This window comes from Eretmochelys imbricata, chromosome 2 (assembly GCF_965152235.1).
Source record: "Eretmochelys imbricata isolate rEreImb1 chromosome 2, rEreImb1.hap1, whole genome shotgun sequence".
Taxonomy (NCBI): Eukaryota; Metazoa; Chordata; order Testudines; family Cheloniidae; genus Eretmochelys; species Eretmochelys imbricata.
This window is the reverse complement of record NC_135573.1, coordinates 116574931-116598587: the sequence shown is the minus strand read 5'-3', so window position 1 is coordinate 116598587 and position 23657 is coordinate 116574931. Positions and strand designations below refer to the sequence as shown.

Genomic DNA, 23657 nt, shown 5'->3' with positions numbered 1-23657 from the left:
CACCCCCAAGTATCGTGTCCAGCTCTTCATAGAAATGGCAGGTCGCAGCGGCAGCACCGGAGCAGTGGTATGCCTCGCAGGCTTTGCGGTAGGCATTCCACAGCTCCTTCACTTTAACCCTGCAATGCAGTGCGTCCCAGTCATAGCCCCTTTCCATCATGTCCCTTGATATCTGCCCGAAGGTATCGTAATTCCTACTGCTGAAACGCAGCTGGGACTGGACAGCTTCCTCCCCCCAAACACTGATGAGGTCCAGTACCTCGCCATTGCTCCATACTGGGGATTGCCTGGCGTGTGGAGGCATGGTCACCTGGAAAGATTCGCTGAGAGCACTCCACGCCTGGCTGAGCAAACAAGAAGGGAAATTTCAAAATTCCCAGAGAATTTAAAGGGCAAGTCTGATGGTTGGTCACCTGAGGGCAGGGCAATAGAGTTCAAAGTGATGACCAGAGTGGCTAGAACAGGCACTGAGGGCCACTTCACGGAGGCCGATCAGAGTGCATTAATAGACCAGGGCGTCTACACTACCGCCGCGGTGCTCCAGCCGGGGCACAGCAAGCTTTATGCTTCTTATGGAGGTGGATTACCAGGAGTATCCAGCTGCGGAGTCCGGGCGCACTATGTGCCTTGCCAGTGTGGACACCTTAGAGCACCCGGGGCTGATTTAATGCAGTCCAACTCACAAGTGTATCCAAGGCCTTAGCTGCTGCTTGCTCTACGTTTTCATGCTGTATTTAGTGTTTCTATTTTCTAGGTTTGGAGGATGTCAGCATCCTTTAATGGATGGTGTTTTTTTAACATGTGCATAACTCCCCAACAGGGACTAGGATGAATTCATCAAATTCATTTGTGTTCTAAATCAGGCTTTGCATCCAGGTCTCCAGAGGTAAAAGTTCTAATCCATGGTGCCATCAGGCTCATTAACAATCCCCTCCTCCTCCCCCATTGTCCCAGGTTGCCACCTTTATACCATTTCTTTCAGCACATATAATTACAATAGGGTCATTCTCAGTGCTTTTTGATTTTATATTTTATTTATAATAACTCCATAGAACTATAATGATAACTATGGAGATAATTTGTCACTAAAAGGAATTCTAAAATTAATCTTCAACCACACAAAAGAGAAATGAGACAGAGAAACACAATCAAAAAGAAAAGGAGTACTTGTGGCACCTTAGAGACTAACAAATTTATTTGAGCATAAGCTTTCGTGAGCTACAGCATCCGATGAAGTGAGCTGTAGCTCATGAACGCTTATGCTCAAATAAATTTGTTAGTCTCTAAGGTGCCACAAGTACTCCTTTTCTTATTGCGGATACAGGCTAACACGGCTGCTACTCTGAAAAGTAACACAATCAGTATCATTAATCAAGATCTCATGGGTCCACTCTTCGTTGGGGGGGAAACACAAATAAAACGACCAACATAAACTGAATATGTATGTCAACAATTTTTTTGTGAAAAAAACATTTCTCTACTAAGTTGTCATCTAATTCAAAATCAGCTGTTGAGATGATTTCACAAACAAGGAGCCACAAAGGTTTATTTATCAGATCATAAAAGGTCCCAAAGAATATTTTTTTTAAAATGATAGGATTTCAGATTTTTATTTTTTGAGATATTAGTCTTGAATTATTTCATCCTTGAATCTTTAAGCAACAGGTGCATGCAGTATTTAAACAGACCGATTCCGAGGTGGTGATTTGAAGTCTTGAGCAGTTTGTGCTCCATTATTTGAAAATATATGTTTAGAGTTCAAATTTCCATCTCTTTAATTGCACGCTATGTAGCATGTCAGGGAGCATCACACACACACAGGCGCATTTGGCAGCTATATTTTTTTCCAGTCTCATTTCAGACAGAGTACAGTCCCTTTTGACCAAAGAAGTAAATGAAAAAATGAATGATCAGTATAGCTCCAGATTCTGATTAGGAAGGCCACCAGTTCCTGTATAGCTTCATAGGGAGGATCCAAGATATAGACTGTCTTATCCATTGAGAAAGAAACTGAGGGGGATGAGGGAATGGACAAAATTTTGTATTCAGCATTATTTCCAGCTGTGAATTGTCAATTTCAAATTTACCTAATTCCTAACATCCACAGATTGTTAGTATTATAATTGTCTTTAAATTTCAAGTTTTCTTTCCCTGAAGGCATTTTATTTTTAAAATAAGAGTTCTAGAAACAGTCTGTAAACTCTGGAGACAAATTTGCCTATGGTGTAAACAGACACAAAACATGAGGGAAAGAGTGGTGGAACTCTCTTCATTGGGTGGTTCCCCTATTACTACTGAGGGTGAGGCCCACTGCTTTTCCTTTGCCATCATTCTTGGAAGTTCCTTTCCTCACCTCTCTAAGGCTTCCCTTGCCCCAAATCCTGTTAGCTGCTATCCCCTCCCCCCACTTTCATAGTCCCTACATTAGCTCCTGCTTTGAAGGCTGCTGCTTTGCTTTCTTGTTCTCTTGCCTTGAGGCTTCCTATCTGCTGTCATGACTGCTGCCTCACTTCCCATTTCTCCACTTCTCTTATGGTTGGTGGCCCCTATTTTCTGTTCTTTCTTCCTTCGTGGCTCCCTCTCAGCCTGCTTCCTCCATCTCTTCTGCTGGCTGCTGTGGCTGTCCTTCCCCACATCTCTAGCTGCTCACTTAGGGTATATCTATGCTGCAGTTAAACACCCAGGGCTGGCCTGTGCCAGCTGACTGGGGCTAAGAGGCTGTTTAATTGAGGTGTAGATGTTTGGGTTTGGGCTGCAGCCTGATCTCTGGAACCCTCCCACCTCATAGGGTCCTAGAGCCTGGGCTCCAGCCCGAGCCCAAACATCTACACTGCAATTAAACAGCCCCTTGGGTCAAGCCCCATGAACCCAAGTCAGCGGGCACGGGCCAGCTGTGGGTTTTTAACTGCAGTGCAGACATACCCTTAGAGCTTTGAGCTATAGATAGCTGTGTCATGACGTTAAGAAAAGAAAAATATAGGCCGCAAAAATCAGGATAAACTTCCTAACAGTGAGATCTGTCAGACTGTGAACCGGTCTCCAAGGGAAGTGGTTGAAGCTCCATAACTGACACCATTTAAAACTAAACCGAACAAAGCACTGGAGAAGCTAGAGATTGCATTAATAAATAAAGGAAACACTGACTTTGGAACAGAAGTTCTTCTAGCTCCCTTTATTAAAAATGGATAAATTTAGTTATGGAACCAAACTGCTCATTGAAACCCTATTCAACAGTTATTATTTTATTACTAGCTCTAGCCCCACTCCCCCAACCCCAAATAAAACAAAGTTGTCTACATCCCGATACTGCAAGGAACAATCTTGCAGCAGCCTCAGAGGATGAATAAAATGATACAAGTATTTTTCATCTCTCTAACCATCTATTATATCCAAGTGCACTGGGCAACTCATTAGCTGGATGTTTCTGGTTAAAGTCCGGTTCCTGTTCCCATTCACTTCAGCGGTGCTGGGATCATGCCTTAAATGGCTAGCAGTGAAACAGTTAATGTCAACATGTAAATTGTCATTGCCAGGCTTCATAATCAACATCCCACTTAAGAAAATAGGGTCTGGCTAAACACACAGCTCTCTTATAGTTTGTCTTCCCTAGGAAATATAAATATTATTTTTACTAATCAGTTAGATATCATGATGTTGACCAGTATTGCCTGGTCAATACAGACAAGAACAAGTCATGTTCACTATCAAATCAACTAGTTGCAGGTAAGCCCTAACTTGGTTTATTTAAACATGATGACACTGCCTGGTGATGACAAGGTACATGGTGACAATTCAGAAGTATGAAAAGAAGCAGAAGTTATGGATTCACCCCATGCTGTACCGCCTTTTTCTGAATCTTATGTTGGTGATCAGGGAGATTGCTAGAGAATGTAAATGCCAAATATCTGTCATATAATTTTTCATATTACATTTTAAAAATCGATACTGGACATTGGGTAGGTTATACGTTTGAAAACTGTTAGGAAATTCATTATGTCTAAAGGGACATTGCCAGGTTCACTTTTGTAAAAAGTTATTAAAATTGTAATAAACCTATTCTAAGCCACTGTTGTTGGTTGTATAAAGTTATTCTTCTAAAGAGAACAGTAATAGTTAGATTTATGGATATATAACTTGCCCGGCTATCGCTTTGGCCATTCTTTATTAGTGTATCTGGGACACAGTGTCCAATAGTTTATTGGACATGTGGGTCTCAGAGATTGAGATACTCCAGAGAAGACTCAGGACCATTACCTCGTTAGTCATTGTTACCTCTGTCCAGATATGCACTGTATAGACAGCTCTTTTCTTTTCTCTTTTTTTTTCTAGTTCTTCACATGATTAGCTATTGTACGGTCAGGGCTAGACACCTGGCCAAGTTCTGCTCAAGGCAGAACCTAAAATATAGATGGGGGGAAAGAGGACTTTATGCTGCTTTTACACTCTCCCAAAGTTGGGCTATTTCAGCCCCTCACAAATTAGAGCAGCCTCAGAGGTGCTTTAATTTGCACCTACCTCCAACAGGCCCCACGGGGCTGTTCTGGCAGCTAAGGATTGTTGGAGAACAACAGGACTTGGTCCTCACTCCCAGTATACCCTCCAGGTTCTGGGCTGTGAGGGGGGAAGTGGCATAGAGCCAGCAACATGTCTTGAGTACTGCTAGAGGATTCCCTATGGAGGAATCCTCAGCTGTCCAGGTAGGTGTTTTAAGTCTGCTTTGTAGTGCTGGAATTGGTCAAAGGAGATGTAGTGAGGCCAAGGATATGGTTTTTAATATTAGATTTTTTTTAATGTTTTGTTTGTGTTATAACTAAAATACCATATGTTGATGATAACTTTCATATGATTTGCTGCTAATACTTTGTCAACTAAATGGAGGCAGTGTGGCCTAGTGGATAAAGCTAGGACTGGCTTGGAAGTAACTATACCCAGCTCTGCCACTGGTTTGCTGAGTGACCTTGGGCAAGTCACTTTGTATCTAAGTGCCTCAGTTTCCCCATCTGTAAAATGCAGATAATGATACTTCCTTTGTAAAGTGCTTTGAGACTTGAAAAGTGCTAGATCAGACCTAAGTGCTGTTATTTAAATGGTATTGTTTGTATGACTCTGGTTCTCTGTTGCTGAAATTAAAAAGGCTTAATTTAAAAAAAATATTTTTAACAAAATATTTATTGAACTTTTCACCATGTATGCTGTCTGATTACTTTTTGCATTGTTCCCATCTTGGACAATGAACACACGTTAGTCAGTTCTACTTTTATTTCTAGTCAATGTAACTTAGACTAGAATACTGCAGCTATGCAAAAAACAGAGTGCATGTTTATTTGTTTTGGTTTTTTAAAAAAGACTTGGTTGAAATGTAAAGGAAATTCAAGGAAGCATTTCTCTTGGTCTTATATTTTATAAAAGCTTATTTCTGAAAATCTCAGTGGCTGGATTCTCTGATCCTTCAAGTTCACTTTGTGCTGTGTAACTATGCCATCTGACCCGTGCATGTTGGCAGGGTGGCAGGAGGGAGCATGGTGGAACCCAAAGTGCTCCAAGTCCTCTCTGGCATCAACTGCAGTAGCAGAAGCTAAAGTAGGCCCCCAGCTGCTCTAACTTCCACTGAACCTGAGGCCAGATGGCCAAGGATCACTGCCTCTCTGTAGCTGCCCCATCCGCTACATTAGAATGCAGCTTGAAAGTATTGTAAAGTCAGGGCCAACATTTTGGACCAAACTTGGCTCAACACTTTTCATTTAATGTAGTAAAATAGTTCAAGCTGGTGTGAGGAATGATTTATTAAGAAGTGATATGACTCAAAGTGGTATGTTAAGGTTGAAAATACTAACATTTATGTGGCGAAGTAATTTCCAAGTTCTGTGGGCAAGTAGAGAATACTGATAATATCTAATCACAATAAAATTTCTGAGTTACTAGATAACCCTTATCTTCTTCTCTCAGTGCAAATGCTCATTGCAATCTCTTTGCTTCACGACATCATAGCATCATTTAACTGTGGCCTTTATACAGTTACATATCCTGTTTTTCTGCTCTCTCTGAATAACTTGAATCAGCGTCTCTGATATTTAAACTGAGGGTGGGGCAAGTTGTCCTTCCACTGGGATGGGAACAACTGGCTCTCATATCACCAAGAGTAGATGTGTCCCTGATGCTGGTAATCAAATTAATAATGTATGAAAGCCTGTAATAGATTTATAAAACAGTTGTTTATATATTTGTGGAATAGTTCATTGTATCTAATGTTTGTTTGTAGAACCACAGATGTGCATGGTGCATTTTATATAGTGGGTAAAGACACTGTGCCTGCCTCTGAAGACCTTCCAGTCTGTGCTCAGTGTTGATGTCGTGCTTCATCAAAACTCAGCCATTTACCTGGAAGTCCACATGCATGGTCCAATATCAGAGGAGTCTGCATTTTGTGTTTTTTTTGTTTTGAAAGCATGAGGTAAAATGAGAGAGCTTGAAAAGTAAATTATTCTAATTTCTCTCACTTTTTGATCACTCAAAATCAGGTTTAATCTCTTGCCTCGATAAATACAGGCACTTTTGACTATTTCTGATTTGGTGATTAGATTTTTCGAGTTATTAGATAAGGTTTATGCAAACTGGTTAGTATGCTTTGGCCTATGCAGGTGTTATAATAACTGCATACAGAACTGATCAGAAAACAGATGTTGGGTTTTGTTTGTTTATGAAATTTTTAACAAAATGCCTCCCCCTTTTTTTTTGTCAAAAAAATTCTAGGAATTTTTTGACCCACTGAATTTGCATAGGCTATATAGGCATTAAAATCCTCTCATTTCCTATGAGAGCATAATAATAGCTGCATGGTCCAAACCCATATCTAATCCAACATTGTATTCTAGATTTCAGGGTCTTCTGGATTGGATACAGTTGTTCGGCTGTAAATATATTATTCTGTTTTGTCTATCCCCTCAAGAAACATTCCATCTTTCAGGGTTGATTATAGAGTCCACGATGTCTATAAAATTGAATAAGGATAATACAGAGTTTTTATAGAGAAATGGTACAAGTCTCCACATGAGACTATCATAGAGATATTGGTCTCAGGTGAGCCATATAGAGGTTATACTCTCAGCACCAAGTAAGGGCTTGGCTACACTTGTGAGTTACAGCACAATAAAAGAGCCCTAGCTCACTACCCATCCACACTGGCAAGGCACTGGCAAGGCACGTAGAGCACTCTGTCTCCGCAGCTAGAGCGCTGCTGGTACTCCACCTCGGTGAATGGAATAACATTTGCTGCGCCCCCACTGGAGTGCCGTGGTACCAGTGTGGACGCCCTAGTCAATTAATGTGCTCTCATCAGCCTCCAGAAGTGTCCTACAATACCTGTTCTAGCCACTCTGGTCATCACTTTGAACTCTACTGCCCTGTCCTCAGGTGACCAACCATCAGACCCGCCCTTTAAATTCTCTGGGAATTTTGAAAATCCCCTTCCTGTTTGCTCAGCCAGGCGTGGAGTGCTCTCAGCGAATCTTTACAGACGACCATGCCCCCACGCGCCAGGCGATCCCCAATATGGAGCAATGGCGAGGTCCTGGACCTCATCAGTGTTTGGGGGGAGGAAGCTGTCCAGTCCCAGCTGCGCTCCAGCCATAGGAATTACGATACCTTCAGGCAGATATCAAGGGACATGATGAAAAGGGGCCATGACTGGGACGCACTGCAGTGCAGGGTTAAAGTGAAGGAGCTGCGGAATGCCTACCACAAAGCCTGCGAGGCATACCACTGCTCCGGTGCTGCCCCTGTGACCTGCCGTTTCTACAAAGAGCTGGACGAGATACTTGGGGGCGACCCCACCTCCACTCCGTGTACTACCATAGACACTTCAGAGCCCAGTTCAAAAAGGCAGGAGGAGGAGGAGGAGGAAAGCAGGAGCGAGGGTGCTCAGGCAGAGGAAGACACCCCAGAATCCCTAGATGCATGCAGCCAGGAGCTGTTCTCAAGCCAGGAGGAAGGTAGCCAGTCATGGCGGCCGGTGCTTAGGGAAGCACAAACACCAGAGGAGGTTCCCGGTAAGCAGCTTTTATTTTGGGAAGAAAGTTATTCAGTGCGGGCTCTTGGAGTGAGGAGGGTTAGGGCTGCATGCATGCCTAGATGTGGAATAGGGCGTTGATGTGCTCTCTCACATCATGGTAATCAGCCTCAGTGATCTCTTCAAAGGTCTCATCTAGAACTTGGGCAATGCGCTTGCGCAGGTTTCTCGGGAGAGCCACTGTATTCCTTGTCCCAGTCAGGCTAATTTATCCATGCCCCTGTGCCGTGTGGGGTGGGGGGACCATTGCTTCACACAGGCAAGCTGCATATGAGCCAGGGCGGAATCCGCATTGCAGCAGAAGACCCTCCCTTGCTTCCCAGGTGACTCTCAGCAGCGAGATATCTTCCAGGACGAACTCCTGTGGAAAATGTGGGGACAGTGTTCAGTACAGGGGCCCCCAGCCACTGTTGGTTCTCCCCAAGGCACAAAAACCCAGAGGACAGTACAGCTGTGAAACAATCAGTCACGCTTGACCCTGTCCTTACTCACCATTTTGGGGCTGCTGTGGGTTATGTGCGCTTGCTTTGGGATGGGCAAATTATGCTATTGTGTAGACTGTGCTTGCCCTTGTCTGGTGTGAACAATGATGCCTCTGTTAAGTGTTGCATTTTGCCTTTAGAGATGCAACCTTGAGATCTCAGCCGTGTGTGTTATTCCTGGACGAAAGACTCCAAAGAATCAGAAAGAGGCCATGTAGAAGCAAGGAAGACATGTTGCATGAAGTTATGCAGCATTCAAGTAATGAAAATCAAAAAGTGCAGGAGTGGCAGGACAGTGAAAGGAGAATCTGCCAGCACAATGAGGAACGCTGGCACAAAAGCGCGGTGCTCCGGCAACGAGGCACCGATCAGCTGATAAGCATAATGGAGCGCCAAGCAGACTCAATCCAGGCGCTCGTAGCCATGCAGGCGGAACACTACTGTGCCCGACCCCCCCTGCAGCTCTTGTCCCAAAACTCTTTCCCTTGTGCCCCCATGTCACTCCAACCCACTTTCCCCAACATCCGGGTTCTTACTGCCACCAGCTGCCTCCAATACCTGTAGCTTCACCACCCAGTCCTGAAAACTACGACCCTTACCCACGGCACTCAACCCCCATCACCATGCAGTACAGCCATCCTGAAGTGCAGCACTCATTGCAAAGCACTCCAGACAGGGAGGCTGAGTATGATACCAGGACATACACAAATCTGTGATTATACTGTTCCCCACCCCACCCCCTTGCCATTTCTGTTTCCCAAGCAGTTGTGTTTCTTTTCAATAAATGAATTTTCTTTTCAATAAATGGATTTTTTGGCTTTGAAAACATTCTTTATTATTGCATAAAGTAAAAGATACCTTAGCCCAGGAAAGAAACAGGCACTGCAAGTCAGCGTAGCAAACACAGATTCCTACTAACATTGGAACCACTGCACTTCAATCCCGAGCAGAGCACCAGACATTACTGGTGGCTTTCAGCCTTAAATTGCTCCCTCAAGTCATCCCTAATCCTTGCAGCCCCGCGCTGGGCCCCTCTAATAGCCCTGCTCTCTGGCTGTTCAAATTCAGCCTCCAGGTGTTGAACCTCCGAGTTCCATGCCTGAGTGATTCGTTCACCCTTCCCTTCACAAATGTTATGGAGGATACAGCACGCGGATATAATCGCGGGGATACTGTCATCGTCCAGGTCCAGCTTCCCATACAGAGAGCGCCAGCGGCCCTTTAAACGGCCGAAAGCACACTCCACGCTCATTCTGCACCGGCTCAGCCTGTTGTTGAACTGCTCCTTGCTGCTGTCAAGGCTCCCTGTGTAGGGTTTCATGAGCCATGGCATTAAAGGGTAAGTGGGGTCTCCAAGGATTACAATGGGCAATTTGACTTCCGCTACGGTGATCTTCTGGTCTGGGAAAAAAGTCCCAGCTTGCAGCTTCCTGAACAGGCCAGTATTCCAAAAGATGCGTCCGTCAAGCACCTTTCCAGGCCAGCCTGCATTAATGTCAATGAAATGCCCACGGTGATCCACAAGCGCCTGGAGAACCATAGAGAAATACCCCTTCCGATTAACGTACTCAGAGGTTAGGTGGGCTGGTGCTAGAATTGGAATATGTGTGCCATCTATCGCCCTGCCGCAATTAGGGAAACCCATTTGTGCAAAGCCATCCACAATGTCATGCATGTTACCCGGAGGCACAGTTCTTCTGAGCAGGATGCGATTAATGTCCCTGCAAATTTGCATCAACACAATTCCAACGGTCGACTTCCCCACTCCAAACTGGTTAGAAACTGATTGGTAGCTGTCTGGATTTGCCAGCTTCCAGATTGCAATAGCCACCCGCTTCTCCACCATCAGGGCAGCTCTCAATCTCGTGTCCTTGCACTGCAGGGTGGGGACGAGCTCCTCACACAGTCCCATGAAACTGGCTTTTCTCATCCGAAAATTCTGCAGCCACTGCTCCTCATCCCAGACTTGCATGACGATGTGATCCCACCACTCAGTGCTTGTTTCCCAAGCCCAAAAGCGGCGTTCCACAGTGGTGAGCATATCCGTGAATGCCACAAGCAAACTCATGTCATATGCGTTACTTGAGTCGATATCATCGTCAGAGCCGTCACTGTCACTTTGGATCATAAGGAATAACTCGACTTCCAAACGTGATGTGCTGGCAAGACTCGTCAGCATACTCCTCAGCAGTTCGGGCTCCATTCCCGCAGACCGAAAGGGAAGACAGTGCGCAGTACAAAAAACGTTGAAAGATGGCGCCAAATGTGGACGGAAACACAGGGATTGCTGGAATGCGAACCGATGCATCACGGGGCATTGGGAGAGGACCCAGAATGCCCCCCGCTCCCCACCCCCTTCCCACAAGCCACAGCGCCAGAATGGGAAGAGGCTCTCTGTGGGATAGCTGCCCATAATGCACCACTCCCAATGCCGCTGCAAGAGCCGCAAATGTGGCCACACCAGTGTGCTTGTTCCCGTCAGTGTGGACAGACTGCAGCGCTTTCCCTACTGCGCTCTCCGAAGGTGGGTTTAACTCAAAGCGCTCTACATCTGCAAGTGTAGCCATGCCCTAAGAGTTTCCACACCAGGGTTTGCATCAATTTAACTAAACCAGTTTAACTAAACCTGTGTACATTTGTGTGTAAACAAGGCCTTAGATTACAAACTCTTATATTACAAATACTTTGGCCTTGTCTACATGCAGTTTTTTAATTGATTTAACTAAATTGGTTTAAATCAGTGCACCCCCTAGTGCGGCTGCAATTATATTTGTATAAAGTTGCTTATATTGGTATAGCATATTTTGGTAAGTACACAGAAACAAATTATAGATGCTAAGACACCTTTATACCAGTATAACTCCATCCAAACTAGGGAATTGAACCAATTGAATTATACTGGGCTTATAAACAGAGGCAATTAAATTAGTGCAACCCGGTTGTACAGAAACTGTGTGTAGACGAAGCCAAAGACCATCTATAAATGTACAGTGACTAACACTCAAGTTAACTGTGCAGTGAAGACATCCCCAATGGAATCTCAATCCTGGTAACTCCCATTCATCTCAATGGAGTGATCACTCAGATACCCAATTATGATAATTTAAATGTCTACAGTTAACTATTTCACTGCTAATCAAAGCACATATAAAAGGAGGTAGATGGTACCTGTTATTGTTTCCAATAATCAAGAAAGAACCAAGCAGAGATGAGTAGGACATCTGATCTCCCCTAAAGTGGAACCCAAACAAGCAGATCATGCAAGAGTGTATTTTGAACAATCCACTGTGCATGTCATCTCATTTTGGCATCACAACTAGGTAGATCTTGTTTTATGGGCTGAGTTTGGAAGAATACTATGTACTTATCACAGACACATTTCTTCTACCATAGCTAGATAGTGCATTTGATGGTGGGGATAATGGTGCAGAGTAAAGAAGTTCAGGGCACTTTTACACTGTTTTTCCATGATTTCCCATGTTGATTTTGATAAAATATGAACCTTCCTTTAAAATTCTCATACATTCCAATGTTTGTTTTTTTAGCGCAAATTAATATATTATTACAAGAGTCTGAATTTTAACAAAGTTTGAAATAACAATAATGCTTACCATATATATACATATTAACTGTTATATTTTCATGACATTGTACAACATTTAACTGATTAAAATATCAGTTGTGTACAGAAAACACTGTCCCAACTTTAATATATTAAGACTTCATTGTCATCTTGGGGTTCTGATGACATGACTGGGTTTCACATTTGCACATTTCTGAGGCTACCAGAACTCTTTCATGGAATTTCATTGGTTTTATTTAGAGTTTGGGGGAAGGATTCATTATTCCCTATGTAAAATATACTTAATTTTGTTGAAGTACATATAATAGACTCCTTTACACACATTTTGTGACACACAATTTTAAAAAGCTTTTCAAGGAAGAATGACACAATAGAGAGCTTTATATATTACTGATATCTTACAAGTGAAGGGCTGCTTGTCACAAGATTTAATCACTGACTTCATAATACACACACACGAAATTTAGCTTACCTTTCCTACTGAAATGTTTTCTTTGTGAGGATATGACACCAAGTTTTAATAAACTGATGCGAGCAGTTTGTCTTCAGTCTAACTTTATTTTTTAAAACCTTTGATACTCCTTTTCAAATACTGCTCGTATCCTATAAATAATTTCTAGCAAAAGTGATATTTGCTTTCTTAATTAAAGAAGATACTTCAAAGACATTGCTTTACTAGTTTTAGTTTAAGAAATGTAATAAAAAACCACTTCCTGAAAGAATGAACTGGTTCCTCATCTACTCCTTGTGGCACACTCCAGAAATATTCTTAATTTTTTTTCATAGCCTATCTTTTTTGTTCAGTTGAGATTCCAGTGCAGAGGGTCACCACATGTTTTTATTTATTTATTCCTATGATCAGTCCCATAACTGCCAGCTCTTCCTGGCTTTTCAGGGAAATTCCTAAAACTTGTTTAGAAATACCCTTCTACATCACCCTTTAATCTGCTAAAATCTCTCAGTTACACTTTCATTTTGAAAACCATGAAAATGGCCACACCATTCAAGTTGGAGCACTTCTGAATATTTGATGGGCTGTTTTTGCATGACAATTTATGTTTGCAATTTTCTGAACCTTACCTTTGGGTCAAATATGGTGTATGGGTCCTCTGTTCTGATGCTGCTTTTCCCATTGCGGCTCATGAATTTAAGTTAATTTTGTTAGAGACTATGACTGATTCTAGCAAGAAGCCAGGTATTCAAAGTTTATAATCAAACTTCGCCCTAAATAAAATTTTGGTCTCTATATGTGTATGTGATGATGAGTTCTGGAACTTTTATTTCACCTTGGTCAGGTAAAGGAAATACAGTATAACAAATTTTGAATTTGAAAAAAAAGCCCAACCCATTGGTAATAGGATGTACAGTAATTTTTGATGGTGAAATGATAGGCCAGCTTAGTTCCTAAAATCAACAGGATAAAGTACTGCATGCAAAACTAACTAAAAAAACCCGTGTTTTCGAACTGCTACAAAAGAAAAAACCCAACACTAGTTTGTTGTTTACAAGAAAAGAAGTTGATTCACCTCTCACCTAGTTCCTTTTTTTAAATATTGATGCCTACAGAATCCACATGTGAAAACTTTAAAAAGCCTCAAACAGTACGTCTGTCTGTAAGGATGCAAGTCAGCTGCAGCCTTGGGCACATCGTGCCTATGGTTGGAAGTGTAGTGTACTAATGCTTGGAATGCTGCACCATCAGCAGCAGGCTTAAGTGCAACAGGCAGCATGGGCTTCTTCCTTTCCCAGTGATTAGGCGGCCGGGCTGAATGCGTGGCACCTGGCTGACAATGGATTAAGCAGCTAGAGACACACACACAGAGCGAGCGAGCGAGCCCTTCAGCGAAGATACTGCACCGTCTGCATCCCTGACGCTTTATCAGCCACCAGCACTCAACTGCTCTGCGCAACAGCAGCGTTTCCTCCTTACCACTGGATCTCTGTAATGGAGGGGAGCAGCAGCCAGATGGTACATTACTAGCTAGATCCTTTCTGGTCTGGTAGCTCCTCACCCCACCCCCACCGCGCACCTCTCACTGGCTGGAGAAGTTGCCTGTTCTCTGTGGATGTGAATCACCGCCGATTAGAGGGGACCGCGGCTATTTATTTAGGAATTGCCAGCTCGCAAAAGTTTCTAGGCAGGAAGCTGGGCTCCACGCAACTGGGGTGGAGGAGGAGGAGGAGGAGGAGAGAAAAAAAAGTTTCGCTCACTTCTCTCCTTGGCGGAGCCCCTCCCCGCTCCGAGGGGAGAGCTAGAGATGCTGCTACTTGCAACAGGCTGCTATAGTAGCAGCGGCAGCCTGAGTAACACGTCCCCAGGAGACTAGCAGGAGCAACACGTGATGTGTCTACTTATCAGGGTGAGAGGGAGCGAGGCACCGCTGCGAGTGTGTGCGTGCGCGCGCGGGGGAGAGGGGGAGTGCGCGCGAGGGAGGGGGGCGCCCGCACAGCGCGGCTGCAGAGGTGGAGGGGTCCCTAACTGTGCCCATCTTCCCCCCTTCAGGGAGAAGAGGAGGAAGGGAAGTTCCTGTGGAGTTGATGAACTTTGCACATCCACAGAAACGCCATTTTGATTCCTTTTTCCGGAACAACTTTGCGTCTCTTCCCCCCCCCCCCTTTCTCTTCGCCAACCCATCATCCGTGCATCATGTCTCGACGCAAACAGCCCAGCCCCAGCAAAAGCAAGGGTAAGTGCGACCGGACCTTTCTACCTATGCTCTGAACTCTGTTACAGAGAAGCAGCAGCAGTGTCTAAGTATGAGGGTCTTTTTTTTTTTTTTTAAGGGGAGGAAAAACTTTTTGGGGGGGGCGGTGGAGAGAGGAGTTCAAGAGGAAAGTTCTTTTTTGATCAACTTTTTAAAGACTGAGAAGTTGGGGGTTTTTTTCCGTGTGTGTGCGTTTCCTTTTTTTAAAGAAAAAAAAGTTTTGGCTGGCAGTGGTGGAGATGATGAGTTTGTGTAGCCTCCCTCTTCCCTTCCACCCCCACCCCCCGCTCCTCCCTCCTGTCCTCTGTCTCCTTTGCTCCTTCCCCCCCCCCCCTTCCCCTGTTGCAGACTCTACCAACCAGCAGCACCAGCAGCAGCGTTTTGCCTGCAGCAGGACCTGATGCTCATCCATATTAAACCGTCTGAGCTCAGGAATCTGGCCAGATCATCTCCCCCTCCTGCTGCAAAGTTTATTTTTAACCAGCAACCACCACAATTTGGATATGGCTGCGAGGAAGAAACTTCTTTTAACCCAACTCATCCCTTCCTCCTAAGCTATAGACTCCCTTTCCCTTAGCCTTTTTTTTTCATGTTTATCCCCCCCTTTTGGGGGGGGGGTGGATTAAAAAAACTTGAGATGAAGGCTCCTCTTTGAAGGTAGAAAACGTTTTATTCTGTACATCTCTTTGCTAACTTTTCGCCTTGTTTCGTTGATGAATCGAAGCATCCATGTGTGTCTTTAATTTGCACTTTGATACCTCTTCTTTCTCTCTCCTCAACCCCCCTCCGCCCTTGGGAGGGAGGTGAGGACCTTGCATGATCATGTGTGTCCTTTCCCCTTCCTGGCCTTTATTTGTTGTTGTAAAGTTACAAGCGCTCTGAGTCGCTTCTTGTAAAAGTAGTATTTGGCGTTTTCACACTTATTTAAATATGTTTGTATTTCTCTTTTCTTTCTCTGCCATTGTGCTGTGGCAGAGGCACATCTGTGTGTGTGTGTGATGTGGATTGTAGGAGGAAAGAAACACACACATCGTCACGAGTACAGGAAGGAGCCCGGGCAGCATCCGAAATAGGGGAAATAGTTCAGATCATATTTACTTTTTGTTCGTTCTTTTAAAACGGGGTATATTAGCTAATCCTTCGCTTGCTGGACCAGATCTTGCATAGTTCTCTGCTTCCTTCTTCGCGCTCCCAACTTTTATCCTTTACTCGTGTTGCAATTTTGTGAGTGTGTTAATAACTTAAGTTTTAAGAGCTCTTGGAATAAGGACTTCTTCTTTTTGTAAAGCAAAGTTTTTCTCCTCTTCTCCCCCCCCACCCCCCCATGTTGATGTGGACTAGTCAAGACTCGTTTCTTAGGAAACTGCGACCTTAATCGTTGCTAAGAAGCAGGGGAGAGGTTTTTTCCTCTTCTCTCTTCTGTTGATCAGCATATTTTCTCTCTCTGTGGCTAAGTGGGAGTTGCAGTGAGGATGCAGATCCTCCTCCTTTGGGCTTGGTAGTCACTACTACAAGAACCTGGTTCTCCTTTTCCCCCCCGCACTTCTTTCTCCCTTAAGTGTAACAAATAATGAGCTTGCACAGGCTGGGCTTGGCACCATGTCCAGAGTTGGACTTGTTACACTCTGTAATATGGGTGGCTGGGAGGGAGAAGCAGCACTGGGAAGCGTGGCTTGTGTTGTGTACTCAACTTCAGTTTTCTAGTTGTGCAACATCGTGCTCCCAAGACAGACGCATCTTGTTGTCGGGCAGAGTAGGGTAGCCGGAGACGGAGACTAGTTGGAGATGCTTAAACTTTTTAGAGAAGGGAGGGGAGGGTGGTGGACTGAACTTTGTCATGTCGTTGATAAGTTTCCTCTGGCTCCTTCTCTCTCCCCCTCCCCCCCCCTTTTTTTTTTTTTTTACCTCTGAGTTACATTATCTTTCTGCGCTCTGCAATGCATCCTTGATGGGTTATAAAAGAGGAGGAGAGTATTTCTCCTTGCTCAGCAGATTTGTCCTCCCCTGCTCCTTACTGGGTAGAAGACAGAATGGGAGCCCAGATCCGGATGAGCAGTTCACATTCCATTACGAAATTCTACACGGCTTCAGAGCCACCAGCAGCACCACCACCAGTCCTCACTCCTCACTCACACATAGTTTCTTTTTGGGAGATGGGTGGGGTGGAAAGATAGTCGTCTTCGTTTTTTTTTCCCCCCTCTCTCCTTTTAAACAAGGTGCAGATCTGTTTGGTTGGTTTAATAGCCAGATTATCTCTTCCTCCGTAGGCTGGATTGAATTATTTAGGAAAGTCAGTGGAAAAGATGGGGAGAATTTGTTTTTGTTCTGTTTTGTTTGTTGCTCCTAGGATGGGTGATAGCTGAAAGGAGCAAAGAGATGCTTTAATCCTGTGAAGGAGCCTATTGAAGTGATTTCTGAAAAAACCCAAAGTAGATCTTAACTTTCACCATCCTACTTTGCATGTCTTATGATTTAGATAAGATCAAATGTGGTTATGTGCTTCTGTTAAACTACATATTCAACTAGTATCTAAATGTGACTTGGAATAGTGTGGGGGAGAGAAAATAATCTTAGTCCTTTTTTTCCCTTTTCTCCGGCCCTTCTCATTCAGACCATACATTCAATTACTGTGCTTTTTAAAATAAGTAATTGCTTTTTAACAACTACGGTAGAAGTTGTCAAAGACATAAATTGGCCTCCCATCTCTGAAGTTTATAGTGGAAACCTATTATAAGGTTGAAGTTCTGTGTTGAGACCTACTATTTTGAAGCACATAAAATATGTTACCACAGTTCCCTTTTTCCACAGAGTTTTTGGGTGTGTGTGAGAGGGATGCAGTGACTCATGGCCAGGCCAGCCATATTTGTTTTAGGTTTTAATTTTCCCTTTGAAGTGTTAGGGGTATATTCTATTGGTGTGCATGCATAATGCCTATTAGCATTAACGGGAGTTAGGTACATCCATGGGAGAATAGATCCCTTTGTGTGTTGAAACTCAGAAACAGCATGGATCCATCATCCAATCAGTCAGGTTACCACAACACTTCTTTTCAACATTCAGTGCGGAACACACCTAATGTCCTTACTTGCTACAATGCAGTTGGTCTGATCTTGATGCTTTTCTTTCTCTTCGATTAGGTATTCACATTTAGAACTTGACTGGTATCTTGTAGCTTTAAAACCCCCCATCATTTAGACACAGTTTTTTACACTTTCTACAAGCTTATTTTAATAGGAAACCGATTTTTTTAAATTGTCATCTCTTCAGTTTACCAGTCAATAATTTTCTTTAGCCATTAATTTATCTATCCTTTAACAATCCTCCCACAATATTATTTCTTACCAAAACATCTTTATTCTTGCAATAAGGAACTTGTGTTTTTTAGAATTAAAACAGAAGATAACACATTCTTTAAAATGTAGTTTCTTAAGCTTAGCTGTCCTTTTCTCCAAAGTTTGAAGTTTAATTTATTAGCAGATTTCAGTATAGTTGAGCACCTCAGTCTGACTCAGCTGGTACAGGAGGTACATCCATTCTTAACTGTTTACATCATTCAGTGACCTTTTGGTCATATGATCTTTATTTTGGATTTGAGAGTCAGGAGATTCCTGAAGTTTTAGGATTGAAAAGCTGAATGTTTATGTTGTATATCAATAGTAATTTTAATAAACTCCTTTTAGTACCCAAGGTGAACACAACATATGAAAAAAACTTCTCAGTTTTATTTTCTGCAGTGCTTTTGTTTTTTATCTTATGGATTTTGTCATTTGTTTGGATTGATGGCATAGTATGTTCATAACTGCACCATGAATTTACTCTCCTTTATTTCGTGAAAACTCTATTAATTAGAAACATAGTTTGACCTGTTGGAATTCTTCTTGAAATAAAAATTAATCTTGTACTTACATTGTATAGATTACAAAAATAGAGAGAGAAATCCCTTTGGTTATATTCATTATCCCTTGTAAAAGTAGGTGGTGCTTAGAAGGTCATAGGATAAGTGTTGCTAAGCAGCTAAACAGAAGGATGCTAAAATTAACCCAAGTGTACTTGTAAGGGATTCTGTTCTTTTTAAGTTTGTAAATAAATTTTTAGTTTACTTACAGTGGTTTTTAAGTGTCAGACAAAGATCTTGGAGTGAAATCTTGGAAAAATATTTAGGCATATGAGTAAATTTACTCACATAAATAGCCTGTTGGGACTACTCATGTGAGTAAACTTACTCATGTGCTTAAGTGTGTGCAGCATTGGGCCCTTAATTTGTGCCCTTTACAAATGTCCTCGAAGAGTTATCTGTTGTTCATTACTCTGTGAGCAACTCTGATGTATGTTGGATAGCAGCCTGTGCAGACAGACTTGGAAAAATCAGCACCAAAGATTCTACAGCAACAAGCAGAAAACAAGTACATTCCGGTTTGTTTAGAAAAGTTTTAGATCTTTTTCTGTGCAGAAAATCCTCTAATTTTTTGATGCCTGATAACTAAAATTTTCATATGTATTGGTTTACAGATTTAAAGCGTGTGAAATCATATGACATAATTTTCTTTAAATATTAACAAGATTTTTATTGAAAAGAGAAATATATGATTGGACCATTACTATGAATACATGTCAGGATCCACAGTCTCCATGATAATGTGACAATAAGGTTTTTTCCTAACTGATAATCGTTCCATTCTCTTAGAGGAGATTGGCAGTACTATTTTAAGTTCTGCTGAAAGTAACGAGGATGCCTACCTCTGTTACTCTTTCACCTCCTTTCTAAATTCAAACAAAATGGTTCATAGTTTGCATTATCACCAATGTTCTTCCTTCCTCCCTCCAGCCCCCCATCACAGCTTTAGAATGCATTTCAGGAGAGCAAACTGAAGCTTTGAAAAGGGGCCGAGTTTGTTTGCACTGTGTTCTCTTCATATAAATTTAATTATGACCATGGTGTTCATATACCCTGCAACCTTGCCGAGAAATGTGTTGGGAGATCACATATAGAATTGGGAGGAGGAAGAGTGTTCTCGCCAAGGAAACAATGGGACTAGCCAATTTCTTACTGTTGGCTGGGAGATCTGATTTGTTAGAGGCTGGTGTTGAAAATTAAAATGGGCTCTTCTGAGGACAGTAAAAGGTCTACTTTCCATTTCTCGTATTTTTGTTAAAACAGCAGTTACAATGATTATGTTTCAATCAACATATATAAAGATGTTATGGATGAAAAATATTCCTTTAGGTGGGATGGGATCCCACTCTCCCACCTTTTGCTTTTGATGATGTGCTGAAAAGTTTGATATCACTTTCCATGGGAAAAACAGAAATTTGCTTAGCTCTTCCTGGTCAGGTTCAGTTAGTAGTGTTTAATTACTAATTAATATAGATGGGCTGGGCTGGGAAGTACAGTGCTATGGGATACATCCAAACAGGAGTTGGAGGAGATTTGACTTCCTTTGTTCTTCCAGTGCAGAAATTTGATGATAGTACATCTTGGATGCAAACCAGTCATTAGCATTTCCCACCTTAAAAATTCTTTCAACCCCACCCTGGCCATCAATTTGTTTCATATAGCAGCACTTTAAGGTAGGACGTACATGATTTGAGAGGCTACAACTCTTAAGGCAGAACTGAAGCATCCTGTTCTTTGTTTTTGTGCTTACATGAATGATTAACTGCTTTGAAGCTAATATTAATATTGCTTTCCTGTGAAATAAAAAGTCTAGTTAGCAGGCAATTTGAAAAGATTTTCTCATTTTCACAGTCCCGTAGCAGTGGAAATGGTTCAGAGTAAACTAGCCTGGAAAGGGCAATAAGACGTGTGGGCCAGATTCTGCTCTCAGTTAAACTAGAGTAAAACTGGCAGAGCTCTATTGTGTCAATGGAGTTTGTCTGGAATTACTCTGGTGTAACAGAGCGGAATCTGGATCTCTGTTTCCTCTAGCAATCTGGAGGCATTCCGGTGAATCTTGTTTTTTAATAAAAGAAAAGGAGTACTTGTGGCACCTTAGAGACTAACCAATTTATTTGAGCTTTATTAGTCTTTATTAGTCTCTAAGGTGCCACAAGTACTCCTTTTTGCAAATACAGACTAACACGGCTGTTACTCTGAAACTTGTTTTTTAATGGTACTTCAGCTTTCAGTTTGTCCTGCCTACCAATCAGTACACTAGTTGCCTGTGAATAGGTACTTTAGACAAAAGAAGTAGGTGACTGGGTGGAGACTGTTTATTCAGTGTGATTCAAACAAGTATTTGAAAGCCTTTGTAAAGTCCTAGAGACAGGGCAGCTGAATAGCTTAACTAGGATTCACCTGTAGACTCCCTGAGTTCCATGAGGATGGTATTAACTGGGCGGAGAAAAGCTATTGGAAACCCTCTCCCCAAGACATAGTTAGACTTGTGTACTAAATAGGCATTCTGAGGGTTGTTAGATTAAGGCCTTAACAGTTTTGATTACAACCTCCTCCCCACCCCGATGTTTGCATTACCATCAGTTTTTGTCGGGGAAGAATATTGAATGTAGTAACCCCTTGATAATCTGTATGTTATTCCCTGATAACCAGAAACTTCTACTCTTAAACTCTGTACCGTTCACTTTTTTTAATACATCATCTTAATAAAATTTTTAAATTTGAATTTCACTACTTTAAATGTTAGCATAGGGTCTTAGCATAGTGCAAAAGAGCTTTTAGCTAACATTGGTGGATTACTTGGATTTTGTTTGTCTTTTCATCACATCAGTTTGGAGGAAGATGTGAGATTTCTATATCTTCCTGGAGGCACAATGCCTGTCAATCAGATCAACTTGATCTCTCTCAGATTATAAACTGAAAACTAATATTCTTTTTTTAAACTTTGAAGTACATTTTTCAGACACTTCTAAGTCACTTCTGAGGCTGTGTCTACACTAGCACTTTTGTCGGTATAACTTATGTCACTCAGGTGTGTGGGGGAAAAAAAACACATGTCTGAGTGACATAAGTTACACCGACAGAAGTGCCGATGTGGACAGAGTGGATAGGTGCCATCATTTATCTTTTGAAGCTGGAAGGTGAATGAACTTTGATAGCCAGATTTTAATGAGTTTCTGTAGGAATTTGATTCCTTTTTTGTTTTAAAGATGAGGGAAACAAAACATTAAATCCTAAAAATGCAGGTAGCCTTTGCTTTTGTCATCTGTATTTGTTTAGCTTGTTTTACTGAGGACACTGAGGATCTTTTCATCTTGTATGTGATGTAAGTGTTCAGAAGCTTGAGGTTTTATACCATACAGCAATTCATATAAATACATTATGCACATTAAAGCAGTAAAATTTCTCCATGGGTAGGTTGTTGTTGTTTCCATGTTTCCTTTTTTAACCCCTGTTTTATGGCTCAGCCATATAGATTTGCATTGGGTAGTCCTAGCAAACAAGATCTTTCTTCTATTTTCTTTTGGGGGTGGGAGGGATCAGTTCAGAAATAATTTTCACAGTTGTCAGATTTGGTTGGGGGAAGCAGGAAGGAATTTACTAAAATTAGGTGGGTTTTTCTAATTTTATAAAAAAGTGCTTATCTTGACATAAAGAAGTCATTAGGATGCCTAAGTTCTTTCAGGTTTTGAAAACCTGAGAAGCAGCCAAGATATTAATGACCCTGTACTGTTCTGCATCCATGTGTGGAACTCTACTCTGGTGTCAGTGGAACTGCATGCATGCAAAGGGCAATATATGGCAATGAACTTTTAATGTGGTTGCCATGTGTAAGTCACGTGCTGTTACAGCTTTTTCCCCCCATATTCTTTTTACTCTAGTAATTTGTGTCACAGCTTGAATGTTCCACCATAGTTCATAAAACTTTTTTTTTTTTTTTTGGTTTGTTTAAATGAAGATACTAAATTACAGTAAGAATAATTGAATGCTATAGAAGTTAGAGGTTGAAAAGGCCTCATGGATTATTAAGATATTCCATTTGCAAATGCAAGGTACACTTCCCAGATGTGGGGTATAAGTGAAATGAGGGGTAACAAGTGCTTTTCTCTGTAGATGTAATTTACACTTTATGCTATTTGAAACAAATGATCTGTTTCTCTTTCTCAAGAGAGAATTTTTAACATCTCAAGATAGCATTTGTTTTCATCCTAATGAGATGGCCCAAATGTGTCAGTTTGTACACTTATATGACTTCCAAATGAGACTTAAAGCTGAGGCCCTGACAGCTTCTGGTAACTAATCCCACAACAACTTTCATGGCAGATGAGTTACTTTCCTCCCTGTAAGGTCCCATAGCAATGTTTGAATCAGTAAACATGTTAAATCCACTGTCCTTGTCCTTCTGCAATTTTAGCTAATTCTGTGCAATTTTAGGTAATTTCTGTGGTTTGTGATTGAGCAGAACTCCTGTTTAAGATCTGCAGCATTTGCTCCATTCTGTCTACCTAAACTCCTAACTCCCTTCACTTTTATGGAAGAAGCCTTTTTTTTCCTCCTTCACCTTTATTATTACTATTTTTTTATTTATAAAAAGACCAGACCACTCTGTAGCTTTGCTGTGCACAGAATGAATGCCATGCTGTCCCTAATTAGAGGCTAAATTTGAGTAGAGGGTGAAGTGTCATAGTCATAGTGGATGCCTAGTCGCTTATAAGGAAGCCATGCACATTTTAAACACTGCAGGAGGGAACCAACAGAATCTGTAAACTCTGCAGCCCTATTAACTGCAATTCAGGCAGTTTTCAAGCTCTGCCTGCAAAGCTGGTGAAATTTGTAAGCTCTTTAAGTCTAGTTGCTCTGGATTTTTCATGGTTCTTTTTCCGCCTTGAGGGAAGAAAGCTAAGGTGACTCATCTTAAATGCTCAAA

General features: G+C 42.0%; 1 protein-coding gene across 7 annotated transcripts in view; it reads left to right on the top strand.

The window, feature by feature from the left end:
* Positions 1 to 14352: 14352 nt before the first annotated feature.
* The window catches only part of RREB1 (ras responsive element binding protein 1), a 142625-nt gene continuing 133320 nt past the window's right edge, over positions 14353 to 23657 (top strand). For 5 of the 7 annotated variants that reach the window (XM_077810673.1, XM_077810671.1, XM_077810675.1 and 2 more), the window contains exon 1: positions 14600 to 14817. In XM_077810673.1, coding sequence (XP_077666799.1) covers positions 14778 to 14817 — 40 coding nt within the window. In that variant the 5' untranslated portion in view covers positions 14600 to 14777. Of the gene's footprint in view, positions 14491 to 14599; positions 14818 to 15378; positions 15493 to 23657 lie in introns of those variants that run through there. The other 2 variants (XM_077810672.1, XM_077810677.1) reach the window with 2 other exon arrangements.